Source organism: Macrosteles quadrilineatus, unplaced genomic scaffold (genome assembly GCF_028750875.1).
Source record: "Macrosteles quadrilineatus isolate MER2022 unplaced genomic scaffold, UCM_ALF_1.0 Scaffold_22__1_contigs__length_1958994, whole genome shotgun sequence".
In the NCBI taxonomy this organism is placed as follows: Eukaryota; Metazoa; Arthropoda; class Insecta; order Hemiptera; family Cicadellidae; genus Macrosteles; species Macrosteles quadrilineatus.
The window spans coordinates 789939-803243 of record NW_026542615.1 but is presented as its reverse complement, the minus strand read 5'-3'; the positions used below and the strand labels follow the sequence as shown (position 1 = coordinate 803243).

The following is a 13305-nucleotide window of genomic DNA, read 5'->3' as shown; positions in this document are numbered from 1 at the left end:
ACTATTTCCGGTATTGGTTGTTTGTCTTCCCATAGTAATGTGTTGTTTGATACAATACATGATACACAAATAATATGAAGTGAAAAAACCATGCCTATGTAAAGGAGATTAAACTGCACACATTCTAAAAATTGATGTTCTTCTCCATGTAAAGTGAAATGAGCATCACTGCTTGTGTAACAATTCATCTCCATACGTGTAAAGTAACATATACTTGACATCCCTATGAAAAAGCCAGGTCTACGTCATTTGCGTTTGGTAAAAAAATGCTACATCCCCTTCTTAACTATCTTTAATTAATTTACATACACGTCTCTCTTTGTGAGTGGTAATATAAACTTTCTATCCCCTGCAATAATTCACGCTTCTTTTCGTGTATAGACACTGTACATCGTTTACAAAAACGAATGTCTTTGTTGACGTGAAGATAAATTCACATCTCTAAGGAGAATGAATGACTTCGTGTGACGTAAAATTATATTCACTTATAAAGGAATTAACGTATCACTTCGTGTGAGGTAAAATAAACTTTATATAATAATATAATCAATGTATCCTTTCATGATAGGTAAAATAAGTTTCATATTATCTACAATAAAAGTGTGCGTCCCTCACTATAACCTTAGGGTATCTGAGGTATAACGTAAACAGCTTTACATCCTTTGAAAATATTCCTGGCCTCCTCCATGTGAGGCACAATAACGTCTTCTTATCCCGTGCACACATGTTGCCTTTTTTGTGTAAGCCTATATAAGCAACTCCTTATCACGCCACTCAGTGAGTTAGCCAAATTTCCCCAGCTGGTCCTACACAGCCAGCTGATACGTGTCTTATCTCGTGACGTGCTGAGCACCACATGCCTCAGTGATCGGGGATCAGCATTGTGCAGCTCCTACATACTCACACTTCCTGGAGATGGAGGCTATGTGGAACAGTTACGTCTGCACAAAATGTAGCCTACACAACTTGGCTTGTTTGAAGTTTATTTAGATTGTAATAGCCTAAGTTAAGCCTATATAAGTTAGCCTACTGATTGTTAATATTATCAAATCGAATTTCGTTTATTTCTCTCTTTTGTTCTTTATGTCTTATTGATGTTTTAGTACAAAATAAGTTTTAAGTGCTTACAAGTGATTGAGCTAAATTGAACTCCCACAAAAAAGTGTTTGTGTGTGTGAAATTAATGACTTTTCAAGTCAAGATAAGTATACGATGTGCAGAAGGACTGTGTAATTGGTTGTGGGAAATAAGAATATATATTGTGTCTAGGGTTAGTAGATTTAATATTTTGTCAAGACATGTAACTTATTACAAGTTTCAAAAATATGTTTAGCTTATATAAAATAGGCCACGACATTAAAATAGAAAATATTATATACAATTAGAGGCACATTTCTATTAGAAAAAAGCTAATGCTAATAAGGTAAAAAATCGGGTGATTAAGTTACTTCGCTGCTTCACAAAATGTATGCATATAACAATTTTTATAAAATGTTACCAATTTAAATTGTATCATTGGGATTAATACTACGCCAATACTAACGGTATCGTTGGTCTAATATTTTGTTCCCCTAACATGTAATAGAAATATGTATATAAAAAAAAAATTTACGTGGATATACTTTGTTCTCCAACTGTTTTTATAGATTTACAAACAATAGCCCGAAAGGAAACCTAAAATAAATATACGGTGGTTAAAATCAGAATTTTGACGAAAACTGTACATTGTGAATAATATTAGTTTACATATCATGCAAAACTACTGTGAATTTCCCTAATACAGTAAATATGAGAACTTATCGTCCCGTTTGAATGACTCTTATCACCAAGGTCAGTTCGTGATAAGAGGTCAAGGTCACCCACGTTCGGTGACCTGACAGTGATAAGATCGCGGTCAGTATTGCTGATACAACTCGGTATTGCCATCGTGATTCCCTGTCGAGTTTGCACAATTTCGTATAAAACTCAACATTTACAACCCTAACTGAAACATTATACTGAATCCAATCACGCCTAGGGTTATGGAACAGAACATCTGTTCGACGCAACATTTTATAAATCATGTAAAGCTAACATTAAAAAGTGCCAAAGCTTTTTCAGGAAATAAACCATCGGATTTATTAAAGCATTCAGAGTTGTATTATTACCTACAATTATTCAATAAAATTTTATGTGATTGATGTAAAAGTGAGCTGATGCTGGGAATTAATATTTTCAGCCAATTAATAATCAAACAATAAAAAGTACGCAAGGGTGTTCTGATTCTAACAACAACTTGTTTACCCTATTGACAAGAATAAAATATAAATTAACAAAAAAGGCCAAACGTTGACCAGTGTAAAATATGATAAAATGCAGACGTAATGTTACAGCTTAACAACATTCAAATATATCTCCTGTAAATATAATTTATCTACGCTTTTTGATTTAGTTAGTTATATTTTAAGTATATTAAATGCATGACTTTTAAAGTTGTTTGAAAAGTAACGGTCCATGCCCCTTTTTTGTTAGTATATAACAGATATTTTCTTAGATAGCATCATTAGCGATAGTTCATAACAAATACCATCTAGGTGCATAATTTACCCACTCGGGAACTAACCGATAACTTCAGATTTAAAGGCGAGCACTACATCTCGGTTGACCATACATGTCAACTTTTGGTACCTTTCATAATTAACTATGATAAAATCATATTTTGTCTTCTAACTACAATGTTACCAACTACATTTGTAACCAATCGACTAGTAGAACCAATTTATAAGCAAGTTCAACGACCCTGTCGAAAATGGCTATAAACTTTCATCAGGGTAATGATTGTTATGGCTTTAATTACGAGACGGCCTACGTCCAAACCATATAACCCTTGGTGGTCTGGACCTAATAGCCTGGACTACACGTGTTGGACACGATACTTTACTGTCAATTATGATAACTCTAGTGCAATGGTATAGCAATGGTAGCAATGGTATAGTGCATTGGCTTGATAGGTGATGTTTTGGGACGAATATGTTGTATTGGAAAGAAAATAGACAATTAGAAGACTTTATGGCTGTGTATCAAGACCTGGAAACTATGAATGCTAAAAAAACATATTTTACTTTACGATGAATAGCTGTACACACATCAAAATTAATTAATATTATCTTTTTCGACCAGTTAATTTCCTGGATTTTTAATGTTTTCTTTGATAGACATCGGAGTTAATTTAGGTAAGCTCGCCACTTAAAACTGGCTCAACAGATGTTCCCAAAGAAACGGTTAAGTGTGAAGAGTAATTTGACTTGTCCCTTTAGCAACATTTTAACAGCATGAAAAGAAAATCTTCCTCATCCCACACCTAACTTATCGTAAGTTGTTGAAAAGAAAACACGTTTTGGTGTGTCTAGGATTTATTATAACGATACGGATTTGTACAGGATAAGCTTCAGTTGACAAATGGGATCAGTTAAGCTAAATATTTCACACTGAACGGTAGAATGGAATTTTGGCGTCAAGACTCTTTCAACATGATCTAGCTATGAGATCCTTAGTTCCACATCTTTCTTAGTACCTAAGAGTTCCTACGATTCTAATTTTATGAGTTCTTATTTGAATCTCTTATCCGACATAACCAATTGAGTATAATTATGTAAATAAATTATGTAGTGTACAGCAATTATATTACATCTACTATATGTGTTATTTATTATCAATGTTTTTACATAGTGGACTAAAGTAAAAAGTATTGAGACTGAAATGTAATTGGAGACCTACTTTTATTAGTAGGTTGAAATAAATAAACCATTTGGAAACAATCGTGTTGACTTTTTACTAGAACAAAAAAACGAATGATTTTTCATCAACGACGACCTTAAACTATTTCTAGAGGCCAATAGCATGTAGAAGATAAGAAGACCCTGCACTTTATGGGGCCACCTGGAGGATATAACGACTAGACATCATTGTGATTCTGCGCATGAAGTAACAGATTACTAAGGCTCGTTGCTGTATTAGGCACACAATGTTATCTGGCACCCACTCGTCCGTCCTGTCAGGTCGGATAAACGAGGGGACAAAAGCTACCCTTTTAGCGAAGTTGGCGAAGCACTTTGCAAGCTGTTTTGGTTTCCTATTAGATTCAACTAAATCGCAATAAAAATTTAATAATCTGATCCCTATCTTTTTGTTATGATTTCGCACCTTTGCCAGTAAGTTATATATGGAGAATAGGATAATATCAACTTCTCCATGGAGTATCTTTGTTTTTAAAGGACTACACACATGGAATGAAATTAAGAAGTTTTCTAACATCTCCTTTTGTATTATTAGCCAAACTTTCTATCATAGTAATATTCTTTTTCTTAGTAAGCCAACATTTTTCTTCTAACTTTTCAAATTGTGTATAAAACAGTCAAGAAAGAAAACTGTTATGGTATAAGTTTTATTTCTCACATCCAAATCCATGTAGCAAATTCATGGCAGGGTACAATAATACGAAACTGATGCTATTAATATCCCTGTTGGACACTTCCCAAATTTTTACGAGGATGAGCTTTTGATTTCTTCTGTGGATTGTGTCACAACAGGCCTAAGGCCTTATATCCTTGAAACCTCGGTTAAAATCTCGCTAATCGCCAAAATCTATGTGACACTATCGTGCCCAATGATTCGGAGCCCAGGTGAAGCTACAGGTCTAACTATGATCTAACAATGACAAATGTCTAAATGCGCGAACTGTCTCTTGGAAATCTCCCTCTACGAAAGGGGGGATTTGTTTATATTTATGTGGAGCCTCTCATTCTAGATGGAAGCAGGTTTACTGCACTGAGAAGACATCTTATCAATTATAACGACGATGAGTAATTTCAAAACATTACTTTTACGCTAATTTAAAGGAATTTGTAATAAAAGTACAGTATAGTATGATAAAACTAACTTGTAAGGCAAGGATAATGGGTAGAATATTATATTTTTCCAAAAATAATACAAAGTATAAACGAAGTAAACATTTATTTGTTTTTTATTGCTTAATTTTGCAGTTTACCTGAACGATTACATACAATTGAACTTAGATTTTCTTTCAATACATGTTCATACCATTCATACAATTAAATCAACACATTATTTTTTGTGTACATTTAAAAAGATTCTTTTTCCAAGTGCAATACAATAAGAGTACGCCTTACACTAACGTCTGAGCCAAGAATGTGGGTTACCATAATATCTTTTCAAAATTAGTTTGAAATGTCCCTATATACATTATTTTCAAATTGTGATGTTTCTATTTGGTATGTAGTTTTTTTTATTTATATTTAAAACAGAAGGATATTTTAACTTACTGCAGAAAGAATCCGGTCGAAAGTAAAAAAAACTCACGGTAAAACAAATCATTTAATTCGAAATGGGTAGTACTTCGGTTATAATTTTCTAACGATGAAAATTTGTTTAATACTATGAATTACTGGAGACACAATCTACATCTACTTCATTTCTCCAAATGAGTAAAATGGGAGACCAAGTTCGGACCAAAAATGTTCTCATTATAAACACCTTAACTAGCAAATTATTTTTGTTGGCTTAGAATTTATACCTTTTTTATATTATTCTAATTAGGACTAGACTTATTTATTATTCCCTTATTTTTAAATATGCGGGGTTTAATACCAGTTATATCTAAGGCATATTGAAACCCAATTTACACGTTCCTAGTGGCTAGACTTGAATGAAATATTTGTATACAGTCTCTTTGTCATTCAAAAATGGGACTGAGCGTAGCTAACCCGTCACAGACACACAGACAGACAGACACCTGACAAGCGTCCTTGTTGTCTTATCACTGATAAGTAACTCTAGTGATAACACAAGGCATAAAAAAATAAATGTCCCAAGCTTACTTAGATATTAGTTTTGAAAAAAGATAATATGTTACCCACCATCCTTGCCATACAAGTTAGTTTTATTTCATACTATGCCGTACTTTTTATTACAAATTCCTTCGTTTATTATAAATTATCCTACAAAAATTTGTGTATAAACAAAGTTTTATTAGTGTGGAAATTAAAACAAAACTTTAAACAATCCCCGCCAAAAGCAGAAAAAATATTTTAACTTACATGGATTCTGGTATCTTGTCTCGAAAAATCCAAGGTGCGCAGCGAACAATAGCGCCGCCAACAAAACGAGAACCAGCAGTAGAGCACAAAGCGCCACGACGCTGGCTAGCCTTTGGCCACCTCTAGACGTCATCGCACTACTACACGCTACACGCACTACAGCCACCTCGCCGCGCGCCGCGACTGCCCGACTGGCACTGACTCTGCGGCGCGAACAGTTCGGGAGTCCACCACGAGGTGACGCACCAAACGTCTTGTCTGCTAAATGTCTAGCGGGCCTCCCCTGGCTCAGCGCTCTTGGAACTACACAGATGTAGTTGATGTTGGTGTGATTGGAGAATTTGTGAAATAGGATTTGTTTTTTTATTGGTTTGAATCTAGTAGGATTTAATTTATAATTCCTCCTATAGGTTTAAATGCTTTTAGCATATTTGGGCTTTAGGGCAAACCGTAGTTTCGTTAGGTCGATGTTGGTAGACTGATCATTATGTGAACAAACTCTGTGAGACTGGTTGAATTTGTTGAATAATGAGATTGACTAGCGTTTTAATAACTTATTTTTTTATTAAATTTGAGCCACTAAATTAAAAGTACTGTACTGTAAATATAAACATATATCAACCGCAACTGAGACTAACGCCACGTTTACCCTATAAAACGTGTTTCATTAAATTGAGTTGTACCTACAACCTAATATTTGACTAGGACATTTTAATTAAATGCAATAAAAACCATTAGACAAGTGTAGAACAAGTTATTAACTATAGTAGGATTCATATAATAAAATATTTAGTATATATTATATATTAAATATTGAAATATGTTGTTTTCGACCAAAGGTTAGGTTTTACTACAAGTAACAGCTTTCCAACCCATGGCAGAAAGTTTAAAGAAAATTTGAATTTATAAACTTTTACTAAGAGTTACTTGCCGGTAGCCAAAAATCGTAGGGTTACAGAAAGTCCTTCTTTACCGGAATTATGTCTCTAAATGAGGTGTGTTTCTTCTCGATGCAGTCCCCTATAAGAAGAACCAAGTACTCACACTTGTCATTCTTAAAAGGTTTTTGAAGCGGAAGCCTCAATTCCTCAGTCTCGGCATCAGTACAGTCCTCAGACACCGACAAACGGCGCTTTGTTCTTTTCTTCCTAGCACAGAAAATAACAACATCCAACAACAGATCCTCGTCACTTGAAATGATCATGTTAACTGTACATTTTTATTCTTTTAAACATGTTTGATAGTTTTGGCTCATACAACTTGTTGTGCATATTATTTACAGTTTTATAAACACAAGATCAAAAAGTTTTATAAACACGCTGTATAGTGTAAACGCGTCTTAAAAATGATTGATTAAAATTAATATTGAAAATAATAATATATTACATATTTCCTCCTTTAATACAAAAAAAAAAAAAACAGTTTGTTTTTCTAGGTTATTTGGTCTATCAAATTAAGAAACCAGATTTATCTTATTTTCAGTCTGAGTAGTTGTCTCAAAGCGGCTCCATTTTCCATCACATGCCTTCACTTTTGTTAACACCATGGGATCTTGGATCCCCTTAATCTATAATCTTCCCCTCTAGTTTCTCATTTCCTCGAGCGCCTTTTGTGTTTATGGCCTCTAAAACGCAAAAGTAAATTGGTCCCAGGTCTAGGTCTTTCTATGAGACCTACGATGGAAAATCATTTTCTATATGGGAAATTCAATAAAACATCAAGAATATTATTATTTAGCTTATGATATCCTAAAAAATAACACAGAAAGGTCGAAAGATCTTTAAGTTCAGAAAGATCGAATAAAAAGTAGTTAAAATATCAATATGTTTAGTTGTACAATAAGGCTAAACTAGTCAGTCTGCGCCTCATTTTCCTATTAACAGAGTGATTTGCTGTTTATTATTCAATCTCTTTCAATTTGATATCGTTTGACAAGAAGATTTAAATAAGAGTACTTTTTAAATTGAGTCATTAGTTTCGCCATTTCTCAATAATTGCACCACAGAAATATATATATATGTGTTTGGCCTCTCGGGGTATCAAAACGAACAAGTAATTTGATCGCGGGTTTCACCATGACAAATGTGGTAATAGTAATAGCTTATAGGTACCCTTAATGGAAAATTTGGTTCTATTCTAGTTTATACGATAAACAAAGTCTACAGTTCACAAGAAGTATTTCTGTCATTTTTGAATGGTTAACAAGTAGACTTGGAAGACATAAATCTGTAATTTTACCATCTAGCCTACACGTGGTAAATTTAGAACAAACCGCTACGATGGAGCTTTTAAAAATATGTTACATTTCATTCGAAATCTGGCATCAACTTTAACTGGACATTCCAAATGTCTACTTCTTGGTAGTGAATTGATAGTAAGGTTTACGCTAAATCTATTGACCTTGGCGTCGCAGTTGGAACATTGCTAATTTTCTAGCTTCATGATTTCAAAGAAAACCCCATCTGGCAAGAGAGAAAATGTCTTGTTTGCTGTTTGGTGAACTTTATTGCTGGCGTTTCTTTACTTGACGTAAATTTTCAATAATCTCCAAGAAAATGGTGCGATCAGGATTTCCCTATTCGATCGTAAATTTTTCTTAGACGATTATTACTAGAAATAAGCTTCTTGCATTTTCTGAGTCACTTTTTAGGGTCGTATTGGGTGATTTCTTTTGCATTAGATGTGGAATACTTATTACAACTGTACTACGAAATTTCTTTCTTGTCCGATTTTTCTGCTTCAATAAAAAACAAACGTTCAGAAATATTTAATATGTTCCTAGGTAGTCGGTAAAGGATGAGTCTAATACACATGTATAGTAACTTCACATGTGATATATATATATATATATATTGAAGTTTTATTGGTTGGTATACAGGGTGTCCCGGAACTATCTACCAATATTTTAGGGCATTGTTCCTGGGTAAGAAACATATCTAAATATCATATTTAAATTGTCCGGAAGTCCTTACTTACTCAGATAGCCGCCATTTTGTGTTTTTCACTTATTAATTTTTTTCTGAAAATTGGTTAAACATACGAAGTTGAAACTTTGCACAAACATTTATGACAACTAGACAAAGCTACAAAAAAATTATGACGATTTTTCAAATTCATAAAACAAAATGGCGGCTGTTTAAAATTTTGTTTCTTAAATTACTCGAAAACCGTTGATTTTACAAAAATTTAAAAGTATAACTTTTTTAAGGCAATTATTACAAATCGATCAACACCTTAATCTTTAAGATCGGACGAGTATTAACTGAGATATGGCAGTTTTAGTGATACGTGACCGCCGGATATTAGTTGCAGCGCATGCTGAAAGCGGTCACGTATCACTAAAACTGCCATATCTCAGATAATACTCGTCCGATCTTAAAGATTAAGGTGTTGATCGATTTGTAATAAAATTGCCTTAAAAAGTTATTCTTGTAAAATTTTTGTAAAATCAACGGTTTTCGAGTAATTTAAGAAACAAAGTTTTAAACAGCCGCCATTTTGTTTTATGAATTTGAAAAATCGTCATAATATTTTTGTAGCTTTGTCTAGTTGTCATAAATGTTTGTGCAAAGTTTCAGCTTCGTATGTTTGACCAATCTTCAGAAAAAAATTAATAAGTGAAAAAACAAAATGGCGGCTATCTGAGTAAGTAAGGACTTCAGGACAATTTAAATATGATATTTAGATATGTTTCTTACCCAGGAACAATGCCCTAAAATATTGGTAGAGAGTTCCGGGACACCCTGTATATTATCAAATAAACGCGTAACTTAACAGAATTCCTTAAACATTCCTGATTTTCATTATGGTGTGGGTAGCCTCCGGATTGCGAATAATAACTATGATAGTGGTTTAAATACCTTATTCATGCAATCCAATTGTTGTCTCCACAACTAGTTTCAACCTGCTAGGAGGTCATCATCAGGTGAGTACAAGGATGAATTACTTCATATGAAGGTCGTCAGTAACAGTTTTTTTACATTTACACAAACACACGACGAATAATTGAATGAATGTGATTGAATTCCTGATTTGCCGTGAAATTTAAACAGTTTTTTGAAGTCATAATATGGGTCTTTGGGGTGTCCAGGCAATGGCACCTTAGTGTTGTGGGTGGACTTGGAACATTGCGGACACATAATTAAAGCGGGCAATTGTGGACAATACAGATAACTGCCAACTAGGGTTTTACAACGAATATTTCGAGGGCGGCTAGTTGCGGCCAGTGTGTTTACGACGGGGAAAGAAGAGGTGCAAGAGACGACCCACTAGTTTTAATCCCACGAGGGCGGGAATATCAAGGTAGTGAGGCCACTGCTATATTTAAAATTGAATTTAAAGCCCAATACAGTTGGTAAAAAAAATTCTACTTGATTTTTTTTAAATATTTAGTCTAAAAGGCAACTCGTGGTCTTTTCGGCTATATAAATGCCACAATATTATTATAGTCATAGATTAAAATTATATTATAATAAGTTCTTATTTAGTTAATACAGATATTTGCGAATTCCCAATTTTTAAGCATAAAATAACTTCTGTAAAATAAATTATAACATCAAAGCAATAATTCCGATCGAAAAACGCTCATACACCAGATGGCCTTTACAACGTCAATTGTCACTTCTCAGGAGTGAAAAAGGATTGTTTAAAACAATCTTTAAAATATTGTATTATACAAATAAAACACCTTGCAGCGTATAGAGAAGTCCCGGGGAGGTTTTGTGTATCAAAAATACACCTCGACTCTTATACATCTAATGGTATGGAGATATTTTTAATTTCCCCACAGTAACAGGTCAAACTAACGAGAATGAGAGTTTCCCTTTGGTACTATATATAACATTATGTTTAAGTGTAATATTTGTGTCTGTAAAAAATGCTGAAAACCTCTAATATTCAACATATATTTATATTTGTGCAGATAATGCAACAAATAATAATAATATTCCTACAGCTGAAACCATTTAAATGAAGCTACAGGCAGTTCTTCATTAAACAGTTGCTTCATATTGATTAATTAACTAATTCTTGCCATGGAGCCTAAATAATTTACTTTGTAAAAAGGCATTCTGTTTTAGTTATAAAGGTGTTTCATCGTTTGACCTGATTTGTGTATAATTCGGTTTTAAGTATTGAATTTTCTGACTTATAAAACTTAGTGAATAACTGTATGATATTGACAAATGAAGGTGTATTGTGAAAACCAAATCATTCGTAAAAGTGGTCGAAATATAAATTAAAAACAATAATTCCTTAAACAACCTAAGAATAGTGTGAAAGTACATAAAACCAAACCAGTGATTGAGCAAACAAAACCAACTTCCCCTAAAACCAATTTTGGCTCAACAAAATTTTCATCTTAATGATCTTGTTATGCGTTATCTTGTTTATTTATTTCATACCTATTGACATTTCACAAAAAAATCCCCTGTTACCTTTCCTGTAGCAGCAAACCAAAGTACTCAATAAAATAATGATATTTAAAAAAAGAATAAATATGCTATTTTTAAGGAGATATTTGATTGACAATCCAATCAGGCAAGTGGAAATTCGCTTATTCTGCAGGTTAAGTGCAGCTGTTATACAACTGCTGGTTTCAAGCTGCTGGTTTTATGGCTCAGCTGGTTTGCAAGCTTGATTGTTACAAAGAAAATTATTAAAATCCGTAAATTTAAAATTTACATGTTATTTTTATGGATGGTAAGTAATCTAGTGTTTGCTTCGCATATTTGTTGGTCACATTTGTCAGATTTATTTATTTCTTATTATATTATACTAAAACACACTATTACCTTTCTAAAATAGCAATAACTAAATAATTGTGAAATTAATTATATTAATCAGGCAATAAAATCTGACATCAAACCAGAAAATAGCTGGGAAATATTTTAGTGAAAAACCAATGGAAAATTCGCTAAGTCTGGAGGCATTATGTGGTGGAGGTAATTTTTAATTATAAGTCATACAGTACCTTATTATTCTGTTATACTGTAGATTAAATTATTTATTACTGCCATTCGTTTCCTTTAGTCATCGTTATGCGTACTAAAGAGCATTTTTAGATTGCAGTCTATTTAAGTCGAGATTATTTACGGAAAGAGCCAAGAAAAGGCAAGTGAGCAAGTAGGTCCCCCTGATATAAACCAGACTCTATAGATGCCCAAACCAGGGTAATGTACGATCCAACAATAACCTTGCAAAGTAAATGTTACTAAGTTGCTACTGGCTAATGTCTTTGCTGTGTAGTCTGACTGCAGATAAACATGCACCTTACATTGTCCAATATGTACTGGGGTTAACGACCTTTGGGTATGTGGTGAATAAATGCTGACTTAAAACTATCTGCAAATTGTACAATAAGAAACATAAAGAGTATTTCTAGGTTTTTAGATTATGTATGTAACACATATCATGGAATCTACATGGTATTGCAAAATGTTCTGCTTAATGATGCACTTGAGAGTAATATTTTTTATATAAATAAATTACATCCTTCTTGCTCCATCAAGCAAGCTGCTAAACACAAAGGATAACAAACAAAAATTGAGGCTAAGCCGAATAAAATTTAACGTATCAAAACTACACAATAATTTTGATCTTGATCAGTTAGAGTGTAATTGATTTTTAGGATTGATATTGAAGTTTTCAATGTCACAGTGGAAATGTATTTAAAATGTTACCTTTCAATTTAAATATTTTTCAAAATATATGAGACTTGTAATGGTCCCACTTGAACCAATAAATAAACTAATTGATTTGTCTTTAAAATATGGAATCGTTGGCTCATATATCTTTTTCGTTCCAGCATCAATTTCCAATGGCTGTTCTTTAGGCCTACTTATTTCGAATCTTATGGTTGGGTCGATAAAAATCCCATTACTTTTTTCCTTATTAAAGATTAGAATGTCCGTTCTTCTTCGAAACCCGCCGACACTTCTTCGTAAACGAATTGTTGTATAAATATACAATTATATTTACTTGGAATAAATTCAATAATATTTTAATTGATTGGGAACTAAATTTTGAATTTCTATAGATTATTCTTTGATAAATTGCAATTTACAATATAATTCGTTCTGCAGCTTATTGATAGATGCAGCAGAAGATTTTGCAGCCTGTTTTTTTTTTGTTTTGGTTTTTTTAGGGAGAGGAGGGAAAATATGCTTTTACGCACACAGGTAGCCGCCTGTAGTGTGAGACTCCTGAATTT

At 33.1% G+C, this 13305-nt stretch overlaps 1 protein-coding gene across 1 annotated transcript in view; it reads right to left on the bottom strand.

Annotated features, from left to right (window-relative positions):
* Nucleotides 1-6279, bottom strand: part of LOC129005487 (A disintegrin and metalloproteinase with thrombospondin motifs 20-like) — a 208643-nt gene extending 202364 nt beyond the window's left edge. Inside the window, exon 1 of the mRNA XM_054434389.1 lies at nucleotides 6096-6279. Coding sequence (XP_054290364.1) covers nucleotides 6096-6228 — 133 coding nt within the window. The 5' untranslated portion in view covers nucleotides 6229-6279. The remainder of the gene's footprint in view (nucleotides 1-6095) is intronic.
* Nucleotides 6280-13305: the final 7026 nt, after the last annotated feature.